The 22,867-nt window shown below is 44.2% G+C and overlaps 2 protein-coding genes across 2 annotated transcripts in view; one reads left to right on the forward strand and one right to left on the reverse strand.

The window, feature by feature from the left end:
* Nucleotides 1-3,247: 3,247 nt before the first annotated feature.
* Nucleotides 3,248-6,723, forward strand: LOC120797339 (H-2 class II histocompatibility antigen, E-S beta chain-like). The gene is made up of 6 exons (XM_040140908.1): nucleotides 3,248-3,399; nucleotides 3,526-3,795; nucleotides 4,885-5,098; nucleotides 5,235-5,302; nucleotides 5,397-5,510; nucleotides 6,070-6,723. The coding sequence occupies exons 1-6, from the start codon at nucleotides 3,345-3,347 to the stop codon at nucleotides 6,093-6,095; spliced, it is 747 nt and encodes a 248-aa protein (XP_039996842.1). The 5' UTR covers nucleotides 3,248-3,344; the 3' UTR covers nucleotides 6,096-6,723.
* Nucleotides 6,724-10,035: 3,312 nt separating this feature from the next.
* atp1b2a (ATPase Na+/K+ transporting subunit beta 2a) overlaps nucleotides 10,036-22,867 on the reverse strand; it is a 15,594-nt gene continuing 2,762 nt past the window's right edge. Inside the window, exons 2-8 of the mRNA XM_040140336.1 lie at nucleotides 18,637-18,765; nucleotides 16,494-16,598; nucleotides 16,289-16,368; nucleotides 16,032-16,157; nucleotides 15,379-15,438; nucleotides 12,255-12,350; nucleotides 10,036-12,082 (exon numbers count right to left, since the gene is read on the reverse strand). Coding sequence (XP_039996270.1) covers nucleotides 11,918-12,082; nucleotides 12,255-12,350; nucleotides 15,379-15,438; nucleotides 16,032-16,157; nucleotides 16,289-16,368; nucleotides 16,494-16,598; nucleotides 18,637-18,765 — 761 coding nt within the window. The 3' untranslated portion in view covers nucleotides 10,036-11,917. The remainder of the gene's footprint in view (nucleotides 12,083-12,254; nucleotides 12,351-15,378; nucleotides 15,439-16,031; nucleotides 16,158-16,288; nucleotides 16,369-16,493; nucleotides 16,599-18,636; nucleotides 18,766-22,867) is intronic.

A 22,867-nucleotide genomic window follows, 5' to 3' on the forward strand; every position in this document is an offset into this window, starting at 1 on the left:
GTGTGTATAAACAGTATATCTTATTCCCTGGTACCAAACAATACTGCCTCTGATTTTCATTAAATTATGTCAACCTCCGCACAGAAAGACGACGTGCGCCTGTGACACCTGGTTACAATTCAAGAAATCATGGATTGAGAGTTTGTTGATTTGTTATTACCAGCCTGAAACTTCTGCAGAGACGACGACAGCTGAACTAAACCGGTCTCCTGAAGCTCATGTCATAACTAAACAACATCCATCTGTCAGAGGGGCCACAGCTGACTGTGACTGAAGTTTTTTATTGATCAGAATCGTTACACATCACCCAGTTTAACTGTTCGTCCACTGATCGAGTCTTTCCAGGAAGAGGTTCCTAACTGGTGTTGATCTTTCTGTGGTGGAAGCAGCCGTGAAGAAGCTCGGTGGTAAAGAATTTATACAGGTCGAACTCTATGTGTACATACAACAACAACGCAACAACAAACAGATGAAGTGGTGGTAGAGGAACGGTGAGAACGGTGAATAAATGACTGGATTATTAGTGAGCTGGATCTGTGATCCGGTTTGAGGGATTTCTGCCGTGACAGACGTCACCTGAAAGCAGCAGGTAAATGTAAAACCGTGACGGCTGACGTTTACCTCCTCATAGCAAAAACCGACCCTCGTGTCCCAGTCCACATTCAGAAGCCTTCCAGACTCGCACTTTACTTCCCGTGGAACGTGAAAGTGTGCAGTAATTTATCATCTGGACAAGTTACGGCCTCAAACCCTGACGACATCCAACACCATGGGCTGAACTTCAGCTGCTGCTGAACTTCTCTTGGATGAAATGAGACGTGTGAGATAATCAGGTTTAAGAAGGAAATACTGAGTAAATGATAATGTTAGAGATTGGTTTGTCGTATGACTGAAAGATTTGATATGAAAAGGTTCGGTCCAGGGAACCAGGGATGATTTTGGAGGGAGGGGTGAAGAAGACTGCAGGACCTGGTGTACAGCTAATGTTAGCTTTTATATTTTATATTTTCTGATTATGAATGTAATCATCCCTCAGTCTCTGCCTCCTCACAACCTTTAATCACACAAATCTGTGAAGCTGTTTCCAGCGTGGGGCTGTGACAAAGCTACTGTCTGATTCACAAAAATGTCTGTATTCAGATTTAAACTGGCCTCGGGTGAGTATCTTTCCATGTACATCTACTGTAAATCTATCAAAGTTTAGCTGTCAGCAAATGAGCATAATATCTCAACCACGTCACTGACTCGATCATTAAGTAAAACACAACTTGTTGTATTTGAAAATGAGTCTGAATAGAAGCTGTGTAACTGTTCATGGTCCAGGTGGAACCACAGCAGGAGGAGGATGCAGGTCAGAAAAGCTCTGGGCCATATTGTATTATTTTCCTTTAAAAACTGGAGGTTGTGTCAGTAATTTGAACAACAGTTAGTCTACGAACATCACTGAGATGATCGATATTTACTGATCGGAAACCCCAGAATGCAACGGAACAGGACAAGCTAAGAACAGAGAATCGGTTTGCGGAGAAATGTACGAACTGCTGCATGTGAAACCTGTGCAGAGCAGACTGAACTGAAACTTTCAACTAACTGAGAAAAAACACAAACTGCACATTCAACATCCTGACAAACGACCAGGGACAAAAAGCAACACACAGATTTGAGTGGAGGCGGCTTTAGGGAACATGGGTTTCAACTGGGCCTGATTCAGGCTGCCGTGCTGTGACCTCCAGGGGACTAAGTCCGTCGTGCTGCTCTGCAGCCCGCGGGCAGTGAGGATGATAAGTCGGCTCTCTCACTGCTGCTGAAACTGCTGGTAGACTTTGACATGGAAGCACCAACTCTTCTATTTAGCGGCTGACTTCTCACCTACCAACGCGTCGTCCGGGAACACATTTATGACGCTTTATGTTTGGCTTGTTCTGTAGTTTCGACAGCACAGATAAATGTTCCACAGAAAAAACAGGCGCCTACCTCTGAAATGTTTCAGTGGCTGTGGGGGGACACCCCCACGGTCGCCATGAGGTCCACGGCCAGGACCTCATGGCGACCTCTGGGACTAAGGTCTAAAGTGCTGAAAGCACCAGAGGCTCCGCCAGGGGACGGAGTCACAGCTGAGACCTGTTTAAGGAGTTCAAGTCTCTGTATCACATGACTCGCCTGGCGCCGTGTTACTGATGTGTGACGCTAGTTCATTAACACTAATCACACATGAACACAGTTACATAAACCAAACAGTACACAAACTGCATGACTTAGTCATGTGACTCGCCAAACGAGAAGCGAGCTGACAACTTTACCAACCAGCTAGTTAAATCGTTAACTAGCTCTGTGTTAATGTGTTAATGACAGAAAACCTGGACTATATTATCTTAACTCACGCAGCCAAGTTTGACCGGATTTTTTTCACCTGAAAGGTGATTTTCAGAGGTCGCGTCCTCTTTCCTGACACTTTCAATTCTGAAAACGACATAACGATCCACGAGTGTACTGTGACGTCGGTACTTCCTGTCGCCAAAAATGACCCAAAATGCTGCTTTTTTTACTTTTTGACTTGTTGCACTGTCATTGTTTAAATCACAAATGAAGAAAGAAAATCAAGTCTAATTTCAAGTTAATATCAGAAGTTTTTGACAACAGGATCAAAGCGCAGCTTAGTTTTTGCTTTTTTGTCTTTGCATTTTATAACAAAATAACGTTTCTATTTTTCGTTTCTGTTTCTAAAAGGAAACTTCCAAAAGCCAAAAATCCCCGGGACGGTGTCTAACCTCAGTTTTCTTGATCCCGTGCGATGTTAAATTGTCGTTGGTTTGCATTGGTGATGTTTTTGTGACTTTAGGTGACGTATTAATAATACGGTACCGTCCTCATTATTCTCCTATGACCATGTCTCGTGTCTCGAGCCAAGGAGGCAGTGAAAGCACCGCCATGCCTCTGTCTTCTGTGATGACTGGTAACCATCAGAACCTTTTTCTCATAATTATGAGATAAAGCCTCCAGGTTTTTTCCGGCATGTTCACATTATACACTGACATACAGCTGATTGTACTTTCTCCCTGTCTGAGGAAAATTAAGTGTGTTGTACTGAAAAAACTCACACATTGGCTGTAATGTCTTCACTGACAGTTACCAGCGAGTGTCAACGCTTCTTTCCACGTTTCCTGTGATGATCTCACCTTTACGAAAACATTAACTGACTCTGTGTTTCTGTAGCAGGACCCGACTTCTGCCAGAGTCGTCTTCCTGGCAACAGGTGATGCCGCAGGTCACGTGATCGTGTCCTCTGGTTTTTAGTGCAGCTCTCAGTCAGACTGTGTCAGTGTTTGTGAAGTGAACAGAGGAACATGGCTTCGCCCTTTCTCAGCTTCTCCCTCCTCTTCATCAGCGTCTACGCAGCAGGTAGGATCAATACACTGATCACCGATCAATACACACCGGTTATACTTCATCAGCGTCCACGCAGCAGGTAGGATCAACACACTGATCACCGATCAATACTTTTCTCTGACTCTGTTCGTCCTTCAGATGGATTTTGGCACTACACGGTGACCAGCTGTTTGTTTAGCTCCACTAAGCTGGAAGACATCGAGTATATCCGGTCTTACTATTACAACAAGATGGAGTACATCAGGTTCAACAGCACTGTGGGGAAGCACGTTGGATACACTGATTATGGTGTAAAGAACGCAGAGCGCTGGAACAGTGGTCCAGAGTTGGACCGGATGAGAGCTGAGAGGGAGAGGTACTGTCTTCGCAACGTTGGAATTGACTACCAAGCTGCTCTGACTAAGTCCGGTGAGTGTGCAGTTGAAAATAGAAAGACCAACTAACTTCTGTCAGGATTTTACTCGCTGTTGTCACGTTGGCAACGCGAGGCTCTTCCTCAGACTTCTGGTAAACCGTCTTTTGATGCAGCAGGCATCCCATCGTCTCTTTGTGTACCATCATCATCTTCACCTAAAACCTCAGACTCATTAACACACTTCTCACAGTAGAAACTGATTTAAAACTTCCCGATATGTTTTTATTATTCATGCGGCTTCGTCAGTCCTGATACACGAGAAATGATTTCATAGAACAGTGAGAAACGGCGGCAGTTCGCTGCAAACGCATCTGCAATAGCAGTGTGACGGGCTGTGTCGCCACCTGGTGGCGAAACCCCGCTACTGGAGCTACAGATGTTACAGGAAACAGCAGGAGGGCAGCTGCTGTCCATGACACTGTTAACGATAATCATCATTTTATTATTTGCTTTCTTGCTTCAGTTCCCCAGAAACCCTTTTTAAATTCAGACTAAACCATATTTCTACATCATTCTGTCTTATATCCTTCCAACTCTTCATTAATGCCACATCATATCAATATTATGAATATTACAAATGGTGGTAATACTGATGTAGATACATCCAGAGACTCTGTCTCATCAGCGGAGGCAAGAGTGCAGGTCACAACCTTCGGTGATTTTACGGTTCAGTTATGGTCTGGATCAAATTCAGCTGAAATAAGCACAACACAACAACGTGTCCACTGTTTGTCTGCTGCTACATCAGATTTCACATACATTTAATATTAATATTCCTCTTTATATATTAGTTATAGTTGTAGTTAAATACAGGCGTGTACTAGTTGACCTGGTGCCTCTTCTGCGCCGGCTGCTGTAAAACCATCTGTGGCGCCTGTTTACCTCCAGCTCTCTGGATATTATATTATAAAGTCAGTATTAAGACGACAACAGTCCCATCATAGACTGTTGTTTCCATGTGTGTCACTCTGGAAGAGAGAGATACTAATACTGACTGCTACTAGTAGTATTAATAATATTTCTACTAATGCATCTGAATAATATGATAACAACAATAATAAAGAAACAATAATGTGTTTCAGTTGCACCCTCTGTCAGACTGCACTCTACGACGCCCCCTGCTGGTAAACATCCCGCCATGTTGGTCTGCAGCGTCTTCGACTTCTACCCCAAACAGATCAGAGTGAGCTGGCGCAGAGACGGACAGGAAGTCACCTCTGATGTCACTTCCACTGATGAGCTGGCAGATGGTGATTGGTACTACCAGATCCACTCTCACCTGGAGTACGCTCCCAGGTGAGTCCAGGTTCAGATCTAGTTTGGACCAAGGGCGCTTAGGTCCAGGTCCAGTTGAGTCCAGTTGGGTCTGGATGGGTCCAGTTGGATCAGCAGTGTGACAGAAACAGTGATGTGTTGGTCTGTGTTGGAGCAGGTCTGGAGAGAAGATCTCCTGTGTGGTGGAGCACGCCAGCCTGAAAGAACCTCTGGTTACTGACTGGGGTAAATACCTGTCTGTCTCTACACCTGTACACCTGTCTGTCTGCTTACTTGTCTGTCTGCTCACCTGTCTGTGTCTCTACCTGTCTGTCCTCAGATCCGTCCATGCCTGAGTCAGAGAGGAACAAGATCGCCATCGGAGCCTCAGGACTGATCCTGGGTCTGATCTTATCTCTGGCTGGATTCATCTACTACAGGAGGAAGGCCCGAGGTCAGAGCAGGACACCCAGTCCAAAACCAGTTTACCCAGTCCAAAACCAGTTTACTCCAGTTTACCCAGTCCAAAACCAGTTTACCCAGTCTAGAACCAGTTTACTCAAGTTTACACAGTCTACAACCAGTTTACTCCATTTTATCCAGTCTAAAACCAGTTCACAGTCCAAAACCAGTTTACTCCGGTTTACACAGTCTAAAACCAGTTTACACCAGTTTACCCAGTCTGCAACTGTTCCTTAGTTGAGGTTCCGTAACAACAAAAGCTTGGTTCCCTTTAGTCTTCCACATCGACATGGGACCCGCCACCGGTTCCTGCCCGAGGACCTCGGACTGCTTGTAGGTCGATGAGGACGTAGTCATGAGACTGGGGCCATGAGGTGCTTTAAAACCAGGGCAGATGGTGGTCTCCACTAACTGAGACAGGATCCTGAAACCTGACCTCATCTAAGACCAGTTTAAACCAGTTCAGACAAGTTTAGACCGGTTTTAATCGTGTGGTATTTGTAGTTGTTGTTCACCCTGTCCTTGTCTCTTCTCTCTTCTCGTTAAACCAGGACGGATCCTGGTTCCCACTAACTGAGCCCGGTCCTGTATCCTGCATCTGGCCCTAGTCCTGGTCCTGGACCTGGACCTGGACCTGGTCCTGGTTCTGCAACCGTCGCTGTTTGTCAGATGGAAGAAAAATCAGCTGCTGCTTCAACTTGCTTTCTGTTTACAGCTCAGCAGACCCTCAGTGCTGCCACCTGCTGGACTGGCTGAACAGCTGATTCTCTGATGGTCTCTGCTGGTCTAAACCTGGTCCAGGACTGCCATATTGTTCACCACAGTCCTGGTCGTTGTCTCACCATTTTGTCTTTCACTGTTTGTGCACTGAATATCTGAGATGTTCAGGTTTTCTCAGAAATCATCATCGGGACCGTGGCGATCACTCTGACAGTCCTGGATCGGGTTCGATCTGGACTCTGCTGTACCAGCTGGATCTGAGCTCTGCTTCACGTAACCCTGATATGCTGCTTTACTGTGTGAAATCAATATTTTACAGCCACTTCTATCCACAAACTGCCTCAATGACTCTGGATTTAAATCAAATATGATCCAGTTCTTTGATTGATTTTGGGCTCGCAGGTTGTGTGATGGTCAGATTTATGTCACTTTACTGGAGTTGGACATTTTCTAATCACAATAAACCATCAGAAAACTCTCTGACACACTTTCTGATTTATTGAAGAAATGACAACAAACCCGTAGCTCTGCCCTAACTTAGTTTATCATTAATTATAAACCCATCACTGATTTTCTGCACATGAATGTCTCCTTCGTTTTGGGGTTTTTTTTTAAAGACATAGCTGAACCTGTAGAAATCGTAGTTTAGACTGAAATCTTAACTTTATTTTAAATTTGAGTTTTAACATCTGGAGCAACGGAGCTGATTTGAAAGTAATTCAGGTGACTTTACGCAGGTGCGTCGCACAGTTCTCTAGGCCAAAGAACAAGCGGTCGCAACGTATATGTCGACATAACTGGTAAGATCGGACGAAAATGTACAGGAATAGAAACGGATAAATAATCTTTGAATCATGAACACAGCAAAATAAGAGAATGTAGCTTTTAATAACTTTCACACATGACAGCACCTGAGGTCATGTACAGGATGTGTGCATTGTGCACATACATGTGCAAATATACACCACTATTCAAAAGTCTGGGCTCACACAGAAGTGTTCATGTGTTTCATAGAAACAGCTAACGGCATCGGATTTGATCGATGAAACGGGATCAATAGAAGATGAGCTGACACTTCCTCATCAGGACACCAAAGTAGGGGCTGCTGAAAAAGGCCCGTCTGCAGCTTTGTGTAGTGGTGGAAAGTAACCGAGTACATTTACTCCAGTACTTTACCTGAACTATTTTTCCTTCACTGTATTTATCTGTAGACACAAGACGATTTTCTCGTGTTTTACAACAACAAACAATAAATGAACGGTTCAGGAAAATAACCAATAGTTTGATCCATAATGAAAATAACATATACACTCACAGGGGCCATTTTACTGCATTGAGTACTTGTAGTTCAAGTACATTTTGCTGCTCATACTCATGTACTTTGACTTAAGTAACATTTTAATGCAGAACCTTAACTTACAATAGATGTTTTACTGTGTGATACCGGAACTTTTACTTAATTCAAAATTCTTCCTCCGCCACTGGTTTTACGTGAATGTTAGTGAGTCTTTTTCAGTATTTGCCACGTTAAAAATATATATTAAACCAAATTATATATCAAATTATTGATGCGGATCCCAGGGCTCCTGTATGGTACAGATTAATGTCCAGAGACAGGTAAACGAGGACAGGAGGAGGAAGGGGAGGGGGAGGAGGCGTTAATCTGTCCTCACATGATGATGTTTTCATTCCTCTAAATGGATGTCAGCAGCATAAAGGGCCAGTTCACACTAGAACAGACTTCAAGCACAGGACCACCGTTCATCACCCACACATCCATGCATTTATGTCCAGTCTTGCACTCAGGGATACGTTAAGTGTTCAGTGTTGGTTTGTGGAAAGGCTCCTTGTGTGTTTGTGCTTATGACTGGTCGACCTGGAGATTTCCTCACTTCATGTGACCACACTCTTCAGTCTGACCCGGTGTAATACATCATCCAGACCATTTGAGGTCTCCGCTGCTGCAGTCGGGGCCGATCTCTCTCCCTGATGCCCAGCTCTGTAATTCATGTTGTTATGTAACAGACTGCCTGCCGCTGGACTTATGTAACACACACATGTATGACCATGTCTGAGCGGAGTTTGGTGTTTTCTGGCTTTAGGACCCCGGAGAGTCCTGGAATGTGGGCATCTCTCAAATAAGCAAGAAGTTTATTCAGGTTTGGCTTTTGCCAGATTTCCTCCACCCATGTAACCCCGACATGGTGTCTGAGCTCCACATCCCTGTGGTAACTCGCATATTTCAGAAGCCCATTTACTTCCAACAGAAAAACCCCGGGGAGGCATTTTAATACCCTATAAGCTGGCAGACCCGGCAGCCCATTACACCGCTCACCGTGCAGACCTTCACCACATACGTACCCGTCACCTGACAGAACAGGTGCGTAATGATGAACTTGCAGCAAACCTACAGAAAACCTAGTGGCTCTGTTGTGAACGCCATCACTTTGAATAACACCAGCGCCGGCAGTGCCCTGTTCAGTGTCTTCCCGACCCCGAAACTGGCTTTTCCCTTCAGCGTGGTATTTTGGTGCTCGGCTCAGAGCGGGACAAACAACGGCGAGGTTCAGTCAAACCGATGGCAGCTGCCACAGATCCTGTCACACGCTACAGCAGCTGCTAATTTTCGGCCACGGCGTCCCGCCAGCAGCCGCAGCAGGTGTCGCAGTCAGAGGCAGATTCGGTGTCACTGCAGCAAGTTGCCCCAAATAAGAAGTTTGTGGCTCATTCCACACCGACTGACCTAGGACCTCCCGGTTCACATCACTGATTTTCTTGAAAACATTTATGGGAAATTTCTATTAAATTCCTGGGACCTTGCAAAAAAAAAAAATGCTACAGCTCTGCTCCAAATACTTTTGTAGTTATGAATTTTTGGAGGTTGTCCTGTGATTCTCTGTATTCTCAGCCTCACCAGTCGCTGATTTTTCACTGGATTCGGTTGAAGTTTGTACCGAACTTCCCAGAAACTCTCTTCCCAGGCTCATTTACAACATGTGTTCATGTAAATAGTTCTTGCTGATTGTTTTACGATAATCAAATTAATTTTAGAATCTTTCATTTTCAAAAATTAATATCTCCAGTAGTTTTCACCGTCTTGCAGCCACACTTTGATTCTGTGTGGTATTAATAAAGTTCTATCACGTCTAGAAGTTACTTGGTCCTGCATAAAAGACTGAGTGCCACAGATTTTTCTAAATACAACTTCAAAGCTTCAAAGATTTTTTCACTGTTTATTTTCCTGAGGATTATTCTAATCTCCTTAAAACTTTTTATGGGAAATTGCTAATATTCATTGCAGCTATTTAAAAGATTTAAAGAACTCCTATTACTCCATCATTTACATTTCTTTGAAAACAGCTGTAATCTGACATTCTGTGGTTTTATTTCATGCGTACATATTTGTCCTATGTTGCCTTCAAGGTTTTCTGTCTCTGTGTGATACCTACTCAGCCTGTTTTTCATTGGGTTCAGCTTGTAATGGTTTGGTTTGTTGCACACTACATGATAACATCCTGTTCCATGTGTCTGGACAAAATATTGATCTTAGGAACTAAGATCAAAACCCATATATTATTGGGGAAATGCTCTGAATTCTGGGTGAGTGCGCCTGGAACGACCCTGATGCCCGTCCCGCAGCATCTCGTTGGCAGCTGCCACAAAAGGTTTTCGCCTTCTCAGTCCTGGAAACACTCCGGTGTGTATCATGGCCCCGTCGTCCATTAACCCACATTAATCACACAGAAACGTTGTTTTTTTTGTTTTTCTGTTTAATTAATTTTTCTGTTTTCATCGTCTGTTAAACACGAGGACATTTTCAGGCAGGAGAAATAAACCAATCACAAACGAGTAAAAGCATATGACATCTTGCGGCGGGACCGTCTGATTGGCTGATCCATCTTTAAAGGAAGACGATTGGTAGAGAGCAGTGCAGGTGCGGGAGCGGCGTTTCAACGTGGCACGACAGAGTGATTGACGGGTGAGGAGAAAGTGTGCGTGTGTCACGTGGCCCGGTTGTCACGGTAACTGTTGTCCTACTCAGCCCCACGATGACAATAGTAAACAAAAACAAACATGTAAACAAATAAAGACTTCCTAACTCTTTAACTACCCAATTAATTAAATTCACTAACTCGTTAAGTTATCCGCTAATGACTTATCTAATTAACTAAAGAACCAATCTGCTGCACCAACAAAGAAAAAATACAGATGAAAGAGGAAAAACAACAAAATATATGACATCAAACAACAACACTGCTGCCATGGTTACTAGAGCTACAATCGGTTTCGCCTGCTTCCGTGGCAACTAAAGAGGTGGCCGAGAGAGACAGACCAGCCTCTGAACTGGTTCCTGGCATAATTTCTGAGGTGGATTTGATCTGGTTTATCGACCGTTACTGGTTTCTGAACTATTTAGGATGTGGTTTGTGTTTAGATTGAGGAACTACTTCCTGCCCTGATTTCTGAACTGGTTTCGGAACTGATATGTGTTCTGGTTTCTGCTATGATTTCTGAAATGGTTTGTGATCAACTCTTACTGGTTTCTGCGCTATTATGATATGGTTCCTGTTCAAGCTTCTGAACTCAGCAGTGTTTAGATTGATGAACTGGTTTCTGGCCTGATTTCTGAACTGGTTCTGATTCTGAACTATAAATGATATGGTTTGTGTACTGGTTTCTGTTCCAGTCCCCAACTTGTTTATGCTGATTGTTTAAACTGGTTCCAGAATCCAGTAACAGTTTGTCAACTGTTTCTGGATTGTGAACTAGTTATGATATGGTTTCTGTTCTGGTTCATTAACGAATTTCTCAAATGGCTTGTGACATTTTGTCAATATGTAGATGTGTCTCTGAACTGGTTTCTCCTTCGATGTGGTCTGTGACATCTCTGTAACTCTGTAGTGTTTCTAAGCTAAAATGGTTTAGGACTGTTTTCTAAACTGGTTTCTCTTGTGGCTTGTTGTTTAGTCTCTGAACTGATTTTAGTGCTTGTTTGTTTTGTTTCCGAACCGACCGATAAAACCAGATTTGTGGGAACCGCTAAACTGGTTTCTGAACAGCCAGTCAGAGCCAGTCATACCCGATGTCACATTTACAGAAACCCATCAGAAGTTTGTTAAACTGACTTTCTGCAATCTAAACTTTGATCTGTGATGTTTTCAACGTTGTAAAAAATAAAGTTATCATAAATAACCCAAATAGATAAAGGAACAAATAATACATACATAAATAAAGACATGAGTAAATAATCAATCATTTGGTTTTTGATTCATGCAGATTGATAGGACGATAGATCGTCTGTCGTTCTTTAGGCTCTTCCTCAGTGGCGGTGACATCAGAGCGTGTGTGCATACTGATTGGTCCGTTTCAGGGTCGGGGTGTGTTCGAGTTAAAACTGCACTGAGGCTGTCGTAGGATCACATCACAGAAAATGACAAAATGCAAAATATGTGTCTGCACGGCTACGGGGGATCGTGTGACAAAATAATTCAGACTGTCAGTGAACGCGTCGTGAAGCTGGAATAAAAAAGATTCTGTATGAAAAGTGAACAGGTCAGTTTGAGGCTTTAACGGGGAAACTGTGCGGACGAGGACAGACTCACTGGTTTCACTAAACATCTGAGTTAGTGCAGCTTCAACATGTGTGTGTAAATGTGTGTGTGTGTTTTGCAGGTGTGTCTATTTGTCGTCGATTCGTAGTTTGAAGGAGACCCGTCCGGCGAACTTGTCTCTCTCGCTGCCGACGGCGAGAGTGTTGGAGTTGATTTTACACTCGACGTTGATGTCCGTGTTCAGGGAGGCGTTCAGGAACTTCACGGCCACCAGTGGCTGAGTGTAGTTCACCTGAGACATTGAACACATCACACACTCATTAAAAACGATATTTGGGAGATGAGACGCAGCAGAGTAGAGATATGGCGGCGCTATAATGTGACCACCACCGGGGATCTACTGGCTCTACTGGATTCTGGATACACATATCATGTGTGTGTTTAGAGTGTACTGAGTGTGTTACCTGAGCCTTCTTGCCGTAGTAGGGGTAGTACATGAGATTGAAGGTCCCATTAGGAGGATAATACGCCAGAGGCCCGATCTTATCACTGTCCTCCCTCTGTATACACACAAAGACACACAGAGATCAGAATTTCAGTTCTGATCAGTCAGTCATCAATAACCTGCAGATTATCCACACAGATGGGACAGCGAATGCAGCGCTGTAAAAGTGCACCTGGTGATGATCCACCTGTCTACCTGTCCTGTAATTAAACATGCAGAGCTCAGGTGTTACGCTGGCCAGACCCTTAAAACCATGACATGTGCAGCCGTTGCCCCGGACACCAAGTGTTTGGGATGGAGACACTGAGAGTCCTAAGGCGGGCAGTTTTAATTGATCCAAGATTTTTCATGAGACTGTGTGAACTGTTTTAATGTGCGCCTGTTGATTTGCAGGAGAAAAAGTAGAAAAATTCATTACAACACAGCTTCACAACGTTCTGGTTCTGGTTCTGGTTCTGGTTCTGGTTCAGATCTGCTGTGTAATTGTGTCTGACTGTGACAGCATGACTCCAGGTAGAGCCAACACCCGACCACTCAGAGGAAACCACCTCAGAGTGTCCCAGGAAAACACCAGGCCACTCTGCTCCGACATGGAAATAACACACTGTTCTAAACACTCCAGACAGGGAGGAGAACTACAGGAGAACCTCTGCTCATGTGCAACGTTCTAACACTGGTTCTACGCTGGGTCAAAGGTTCTATGTTCTACTGTTCTTACCCACTCATCTCTCCCCACTTTGTACCTCTGAAGATGGAGGGACGAAAAGATGGAGACAAAGCACACGAGATGAAGACAGACAGAAACACAGTCAGAAAGACAGACAATCAGACAGAGAGACAGTCAGACAGTCAGACAGAGAGACAGTCTGACAGACAGACAGTCAGACAGAGAGACAGTCTGACAGACAGACAAAGAGAGAGTCAGTCAGAGAGACGGAGAGACAATCAGACAGTCAGACAGTCAGACAGAGACAGACAGTCAGACAGCAAGACAGACGGAGAGACATAGAGACAATCAGACAGTCAGAGAGACAGATAGACAGACAGAGAGAGAGACAGACAGAGAGACAGACAGACAGTGAGACAAACAGAGAGACAGTGATACAGACAGTCAGACAGACAAAGAGAGAGTCAGTCAGAGAGACAAAGAGACAGACAGAGAGACAATCAGACAGCGAGACAGACGGAGAGACATAGAGACAATCAGACAGTCAGAGAGACAGACAGACAGACAGAGAGACAGTCAGACAGAGAGACAATCAGACAGCGAGACAGACGGAGAGACATAGAGACAATCAGATAGTCAGAGAGACAGACAGAGAGACAGTCAGATAGACAGTCAGAAAGACAGAGAGACAGTCAGACAAAGTGAGAGTCAGTCAGACAGAGACAAAGAGACATTCAGACAGACAGAGACACAGACAGACAGAGAGACAATCAGACAGTCAGACAGAGAGACGGTCAGAAAGACAGACAGTCAGAAAGACAGACAGAGAGACGGTCAGAAAGACAGACAGTCAGACAAAGAGACATTCAGATAGACAGTCAGACAGAGACACAGACAGACAGACAGGGAGACAATCAGACAGAGAGACAGCCAAACAGAGAGAAAGACAGTCAGACAAAGAGACAGTCAGACAAAGAGAGAGTCAGTCAGAGAGACAAAGAGACAGACAGAGAGACAATCAGACAGCGAGACAGACGGAGAGACATAGAGACAACCAGACAGTCAGAGAGACAGACAGATAGACAGTCAGACAGCGAGAGAGACAGACAGACAGAGAGACAGTCAGAAAGACAACCAGACAGACAGTCAGACAGAGAGACAGTCAGACAGAGAGACAGTCAGACAGACAGACAAAGAGAGAGTCAGTCAGAGAGACAAAGAGACAGACAGAGAGACAATCAGACAGCGAGACAGACGGAGAGACATAGAGACAATCAGACAGTCAGAGAGACAGACAGAGAGACAGTCAGAGAGACACTCAGACAGCGAGACAGACGGAGAGACATAGAGACAATCAGATAGTCAGAGAGACAGACAGAGAGAGAGAGAGTCAGACAGACAGTGAGACAAACAGAGAGACAAAGAGAAAGTCAGACAGACAGAGAGACAATCAGACAGTCAGACAGTCAGACAGAGACAGACAGTCAGACAGCAAGACAAACGGAGAGACATAGAGACAATCAGACAGTCAGAGAGACAGACAGACAGACAGCGAGACAGACAGACAGCCAGAGAGACAAAGAGAAAGTCAGACAGACAGAGAGACAATCAGACAGTCAGACAGAGACAGACAGTCAGACAGCAAGACAGACGGAGAGACATAGAGACAATCAGACAGTCAGAGAGACAGACAGACAGACAGAGAGAGAGACAGACAGACAAAGAGAGTCAGTCAGACAGTGAGACAAACAGAGAGACAGTGAGACAGACAGCCAGACAGAGAGACAGTCAGACGGAGAGACAGTCAGACAGACAAAGAGACAATCAGACAGACAGTCAGACAGAGAGACAGTCAGAAAGACAGACAGACAGACAAAGAGACAGTCAGACAAAGAGAGAGTCAGTCAGTGAGACAAAGAGACAGACAGAGACAATCAGACAGCGAGACAGACGGAGAGACATAGACAATCAGACAGTCAGAGAGACAATCAGACAGCGAGACAGACGGAGAGACAGTCAGAAAGACAGACAGTCAGACAAAGAGACATTCAGACAAAGAGAGAGTCAGTCAGTGAGACAAAGAGACAGACAGAGACAATCAGACAGCGAGACAGACGGAGAGACATAGAGACAATCAGACAGTCAGAGAGACAGACAGACAGTGTCAGACAGACAGTGAGACAAACAGAGAGACAGCGAGACAGACAGTCAGACAGAGAGACAATCAGACAGTCAGACAGAGAGACGGTCAGAAAGACAGACAATCAGACAAAGAGACATTCAGATAGACAGTCAGACAGAGACACAGACAGACAGGGAGACAATCAGACAGAGAGACAGCCAGACAGAGAGAAAGACAGTCAGACAGTCAGTGAGACAGACAGAGAGACAGACAGACAGGGAGACATGTTCAGACCTTGGCACCACAGGTGACATAAGGAGACTGGCCGTCCTTCCCCGGGTACATACCGATCACCTGGAGAGACAGACAGGCAGACAGACAGAAGGACAGGTCAGGAGAAGAGGGCAGTTAGTCTCAAACTGTCAGTACAAACTGTGTAGTATCGCATGAATACTACAGGTTCTACTGGTACAGTTGGTTTTTTAACCATCTTGTGTGTGTGACTCCAACGCCACCCACCAAACTCCATGTTTTTTAGCCTCTGTCTGTTTCAATTCAGTCAAACTGTCCCATTAAAAGCTGCTGAATCAGCTGTGATCAGCTCCTGTTCTCAGCGTAGCCGTGGATGTTCAGACAACTGTCACTGGGTCACTGCGATACTGAAGGAAACTTAAAAACGGGAAGATTCTGAATGAAGTTCTGCAGCCTCTTTTTCCTCTGGTTTCTAAGTGGATTTCTGGAGCTTTATTCTGGCGGGACATCAGCGATCACGACGTCCTCAGGAAGTGGACGTCACACTGAATCATATCAACATGTGTTTCATGTCTGTGAGTTCAGATCTGACTCAGTCAGGACCATTTCTGACTCCAATTCTCCTCACACAGTCTGCATCTGTAGAAACTTGGATCAGGTTTAAAATCGGGGTCAGAGGTCAGAGGTTGACGTACCCGGTTCAGTTTGATGAGGATGCAGGGCTGACCTCTGTTGTAGCCATAGAAACGATCCGAAATCCCAGAACACTCCTCCAATATAGTCCGATTAAACTGACAGGAACGCTTCGGATTGTTCCTCACCTGTGGACATACAGGTGGAGAGAGAGACAGGTGTGTAGAGAGAAGTAAGACAGGTAGTCAAACAGGCAGACAGACAGGTAAAGTATGAGACAGTTAGGAAGAGAGACGAGTAGAGAGACAGACAGGTTCACCTCTCCACTGTCCTCTTGAATGAAGTATTGATCTGGCGAGCAGTTATCATTGGTCTGAACCTGGTAGCTGTCGTTGTATGCTGCACACAGACAGATAGAGAGACAGACTACAATATAAAACCTGACTGATATTGATCACGACATTGGAATCAATTATTCACTGAATTAATTTATTAAAATAAATCTTAAGTCATGAGTGTCTCACGAGAGAGGAAGGTGTTGAGGTTGTGTATGAAGCCGTCCCAGCTCTCAGTCTCCGAGACCGAGAAAGTGATTTCCAGCTGATCGCCCTTTGGACGAATCATCATCCCTGAAACATGAAAACAGCATGCCCCTTAACCAATCACAGCCTGAACCTCGTTGACCAATCACAGCCTGCGCCGCTCTAACCAGGTTAAAATACCCTGATTCATCAGGCTCTGCAGCCAACAGATCTCGTTTAATCTTTCATTCTCGTCTCTGTCCATTCTCAGACACCACAGACGTTGACCAATAAAAAATGCTGAAGATGTAAACAAGCGTGTGACAACTCAGCGACGCTGTTGTTACCAACAAACATGGCCGACCGGCTGAAACTTTCAAAGTCAACGGAACAACCGGGAATTTTCATATCTACGGGAGGAACGACGTGTCGCTGTTTAAATATTTATTTACCGTCCTTTTATTATGTTAAAGTAAGAACTTGTGTTACTTCTGATAACCTGAGGAGGGCGAGTGCTCGGCCTCAGCCTACCGCAGGTGCCTGTGACCTGTAGCAACGACCAGCTCACCCTCGGGTAACGTTAAGAGCGTCCTTTCAAAACTTCAGAGATTTATGTAGCTGATATTCACCGAATGATAAAACAGAAAGAATATTATTTTCACTGTGTTGTTTTTACTTGTGCAGCTGCAGCACAGGCCCCCAGCGAGGACGGGGTTAATGAACGTCCCAGAGCAGAGATAAAATATGCGGTTAAAGTTCTACAACCCGTCAGCTCAGCAGAACGTCCACGGTTCAGGTTTGATAGTTCAATACTGTCGTTTCTGTTGGAGTCGATGTCTTGTCTGGGAACTGGTCCATAAATCACATTTAGAATGACCAGTTGTGTCATTACCCGATTAGAAGAAGCCAGATTCTTAAATATTACGTTTTATCCTCTGTTAAGAAAAACAGTTGAAATTTTATAACAGCTGTTTTTATTCCACCAAACAAACTACTGAACAAGATTCGGTAAAAGGATTTGAAAGGATTCAGATTTGAGGAGCAAATTCACAACTGGATTCAGATTCGATATAATGATAATGGTACCCCGTCCCTAAACAGAGTCTGAGTCTCCTTGACCAATCACGCTTCTCGTAACCCACACCTGGGCTTTTGAGCCCTGCCGGATAGTAGACAGGTGTGTACACACCTCAATCTGACGCTCCACACCAGTCCAGCTGTAAAGAGTCTGTAAACTGGTTTTAGGGCCGACGGTGATCAGCGGGCATGAGGAAGTTTAAACTTGCAGTGTCGAACTTTTGTCTCCCCCTTCTGGCAGTGAGAGTAATTCCACAAATACTGCCAAGAAATTTACACAGTTCCCAGAAAATTGTCCATAATTTAGGTAGTGTAAATGTAATAGCTACACTGCCTCGTCGAAATAGTTTACAAACGTCGACCTGTCCAACGTCAGTGTGTCTTCGCTCGGTCCCTTCCCTTCTTCCAGTGCTCTCCAACCAGGAAAAGACACCCCAGCGGCAATCCGTGTTTCTCGTCGCCGTCGACCACTTTCTTTTTCAGACCGTAAGCCTTCCTCCGAATGCCGAGTTTCAATTTTATCTGGAGCATCAGAAACTTTTCTTGGACGCGTCCTGGGCTTTTCTGCCATAGGGTCCGCCATACTCCCAGCTGCTTGGTGGCAATGCGTTTTAAATCAACCTGCATTGATCGTACCAGAGCTCAAGAGAGGGGCCACTCGTCCGTCTCCGTCACCACAGTTGCCCCCCTCTTCAGCTCCGGTGGTGATCAGTTAATATCAAGGACCTTTTTTTTTTTTTTCTATCATGAATGCATTTGGAAATGTGGCAGTAAATAAATCAGTGTCCCTGTAAATCACGACAGTGTGGCAATTCCTCAAACTGAATCACACATCGTCAGTAATGATACATATTGTATTATTATTATCATTATATATAAATTGATAGTAAACGTAACGATCCAAAACTTTTTTCTATTTACACCTGTCTGCTGGTGTTTTATCGTAGACCTGCGTGCTTCTAAATTGGATAAGTGGGTGACTGGAAACACTGGAGTACAGGCAGACTACTGCAGGTGCTGGAGGTGGGGTATATTTTCTCTGTTTACGTGTGTTTGATTTTTTTTTTACCTGGAGTGGCCAGGCGGTCCTGCCAGGTGGGTTTGTAGTCGTCGAGTGTCAGCAGCATGATGTACATGGTGAGAACAAACATTCCTGCCAGGCATAGGTAGAAGACCAGGTAGAAGAGCAGGATCAGACCTGGGTGGGTAGGCAGAGCAGGAGTTATGTTATTATACAGTAAAGTACATTACATCCTTTCCTCACCCCCCCCCCGACCCAAATGTCATCTATATAATCCTCTTGTATTTAGCTCCACCCCCTTCTGATGACCTACATTCAATATAAATGGAGGGGCGGGGGGGGGGGGGACAGGGGGGAGGGTGTAATCTCTCTGTCCAGTCTCTGTCAGCTCTCTCTCAGTCACTTTAAACTGCTTGATCGCTTTTACTAATTATGCATCAGTTGTTACCCCGGCAACAGAGAATCCTGGTCTCTGGTTGGCTGACAGAGGTCTCTAAAAAAAATCAGTTTTCTCACCATTTACCTGCAGGTAGCCATAGCAACAAGACTGAACAGTTACCTGACTCAGGGACTCCTGGAACACTTTCAAGGTGACCACTTACATTTGGAAGGATCCCTGGGACCTCTTCCAGGAACATTGGAACTCTGACAAAGGAACATGTTCCAGGACCCCAGAATCCCTTTGAGGTGTGGAACACCTTCTGAAATTCACTCAAAAACAATTTGAACCTGCTCAATTGCACCTAAAACCTCCTGAAGCTCCCAGGAACATCTTCAAGGACCCTGGATCCTCCTCAAGGAATATTAGGATTGTCTGAATTGATTCAAGCAGCACTGAGAATCCATCAATGACCTCTGAATCTCTTGATGGACTTTTCAAGCTCTTCGGGACCTCAAGGATCCCGTAACCTCTTCAAGGATTTATTGGAACTGACTGAAAGACTCATTATTCCTCTTAAAGTTGCCTCTGAAACATCCAGGACCATTTGAACTTCCTTAATCCTTTCGAAGACCACAGGAATGTTTCAAATGACTTTCTAAATCCCTTCAAGGCCCAATGACCTCTGAAACCTTCGCAGGGATTAATAGAATCCCCCTTAAGGATTGATGGTGTCTTCTCAAAGATCTCTTGAACCTCTTGAATGGCCCTGGACCCCTAAAGGTCCACTGGAACAGGTTCAACCTGCTCAAGATCTATTTTAACCTCCTGAAGAACTGTTTGGACTTTCTAATGACCTTCTCTCAATTAAAATCCCCCTACCTCCCCTACAGACTAAATTCTAGTTCAAGTGGAGCTTCACACTGTAAACAAATATAAAACCTGTTTTTCTATCATATATAGTCTCTGTATGATCAGAGAGTTTCAGACTGGTCCTTAAATTACAGACTTGACTTAAATGTGCAGATTTCCAAGTGGATTAGACTGCGAAGACCCTCCACACAGTAACGTTAAATCTGACCTGGAGTCAGTCTGAGAGATGAGCCTGTTAAAGGCTTCCTCCTGCAGAGTTAATGTCATCAAACGTGTCCTCTGCTGCAGATTAAACAGGATCACATTAGTCCTGAGGACCAGGATCTGATCCTTGTCTTGACAGACAGAAGCCTTGTGATGTGTCCTGGTTCATAGAATCAGGGACAACTCAGACCTCGTCTGAACACTGTACTTTTAGACAAAGGTTTAGTATCATAATAATGGTAGTATCCTCCGGTGGTTAATAAACCAAACCGAAACCAGGTTAGTGTAAACCAGTTTCCTTTACTGAGACCTGAGACTTTCTGACAGAGAACGTTGTCTTAGCATCTTTACTAAACCGATCTCTGACTGGTGTCTTTTAAGAGAATATTTCCTTTAAATCAAAATATCAGAAAATGCAGATGGCAGTAACCTTTTTTTCAGCCCCAAGTACTGTCTGCGTGTATTCCCTTCAGGGTGCATACAGCCCCAGCAACCTCGATAGGTTATGTAGGGCAGCCTTTATGTTGCCTGAGAGGTGAAACTCAGGCGAAAAAAAGCCCTCTACCTACTGCCTACTGCTCCAAAAGATCTGCAGCTCCTGTCTGTTCCTCCTTTACAATATCATGAGGATTAACGCTTTCCTCACCAGGAAGAAGGCCCAGGTGATCATCCAGGTGTTTGTCATCTCCCACCTGGACTATTGCCCCTCCCTCCTGGCCTCTGCTGATCCAGAACGCTGTTGCCTGCCTGGTTATTAACCTTCACAACTTTTCACATCACTGTGACAGTTTCTCTGAAGTGAATTAACAGAGGTAAAAGTTCTTGTGAGTTGTGATATAAAATGTTAGCGTAAATTAACAGAAGAAGAAGTACAAATCATGAATCACTTTGTTCAGCGAACGCAACACCGTTAAAACGACTTCAGGGTGTTGTAAATTGCTGTGTATAAAAACGTCGGCCCAATGAATGCACAGTGGTGTGACGTCCAGGATCATTGTGTATTGAGTGTTTTTTTTTTTCATGCTGTACCATAAACTAATTCCTCTGACTCTGGTCATGTGACCATTAAAGTGAAGTACTGGACACACTGAGATAAAACTCATATTCATCTCATTTAGTAAAATGTTGTACTGTTCCTTTAAGATGATGTCAAAAACAGTCCTCAAAAGTACATTAAGACCAGTGTGTGTGTGTGTGTGTGTGTGTGTGTGTGTGTGTGTGTGTGTGTGTGTTTGTGTGTGTGTGTCGAAAGATTACAGTCCAATCCACCTCAACTCTCTGGTTAATCCAGATTAACACACGCTCAGTTCGGTTTATTGTGTGCGTGCATCAGTGTGTAACAGTGTGTGTTTGCAGGAGCGTGTGTGTCCTTCAGTCTCCATCAAGGCCAAACATCCACTGCCCTGGTGCATGATGGGAGACATGACATCATCACTGTGTGGTTATGTAAAGCCTAAGCAGACTTCAGATCAGTTAAGAGGGTTTTATATCAGTGTGATATTATACACACTTCCTGTCTGTACAGGTAGCAGGCCTGTACAGGTGTGTGCCAAAGGTGTTGCTGCAGTGTCTGAAAAGACTGAATATTTATAAAAACAACGATGACGCAACGATGAATCGGTGTTAATTTTGTAAACGAGAGCTGTGAGGAAATTATTTGTCAACGACATTTTTTTAACGACAAAACTAAATAAGAATGTTTGAGATTTTTCATCAGTGAATACAAAGTAAACGACAGTGTAGCACTTGATCAGTAAAACGGCTTCCTCCAGCAGCCAATAATCAATGATATCTGTTGTTCAGAAGCGGATTTATCTGTTTGACCTGCTGCTCTGCAATTAATGACAATGCCAGTTTAGTGCCGGTTCTGTCTCGTTACTGAATTTAATCTGAGAGTTCTTGTTGGAACATACAATGAGAGGCAGTCACTCATATATGAAGGTGCAGGTTACGTTAAAGGACTTTAAAATTAATTCTCTCAAATACAGTTGTCTGCTCCTAGATCTGTAGGTTGTGTCTATTGAGAAGAATGCCCTGACCAGTTGTATCAAATGCAGAGCTGAAGTCTAACGTCATGAAGAGCTGTGTATGTGGATGTAACGTTAACACTGCTTTCAGTCAGCTGGGTTATGTTGCTATCAGAGGGAGTGAGTACGTTCAGGATTAGAGTCAGTGGCCAACGATCTAGATCCTCATCAAGATAAACCCAGACACTGCTCTCCACTGGAGGGAATGGGTAGCTGTGCTCATGCTAATGCTAATGCTAGGTTCGGAGTTTATAATGAGAACTGGATTTATTGAGGAGAGTCGGTCTGACGAGTCACATGGACACTTTGTCAACAGGTAAACAGCTGTAACCATGGTAACTGTACACAACAAAGAAGAACACGCGACTAAAATTTCACTGATGAAAACCATAACTAGTTTTCAGTTTTTGTGACAAAAACTGACAAAAACCAAACGACTGAGACATAACTAAAACGAATATACATTTAATCTAAACCTAAAATTAAATCATGTCCCTAAATCAACACTGTAGCTCTGAAGATTATTTCATTCCTCATTGATTTATTTATTAGTTATTTTTCTACATCTTCTATCATAAGTGTTTCATTATTGTACTGTACAGAAGGATTTAGGGTTACCGGTGGAGTTCTACATATGACTTGTGGAGGGCAGCAGTTTACCTCCACAGTCAAGAAGAAGAAGCTGGTAGTCAGCGCTAACATCCCTCTCTGTGCTGAGGGGCAGAGTCTGGTGGAGGGATTAGGACTCACTGTGTGGAAATCTGCCACTCAGCTACGAGAAGCTGTGCTTCAGTAC

This window comes from Xiphias gladius, chromosome 12 (genome assembly GCF_016859285.1).
Source record: "Xiphias gladius isolate SHS-SW01 ecotype Sanya breed wild chromosome 12, ASM1685928v1, whole genome shotgun sequence".
NCBI lineage: Eukaryota > Metazoa > Chordata > Actinopteri > Istiophoriformes > Xiphiidae > Xiphias > Xiphias gladius.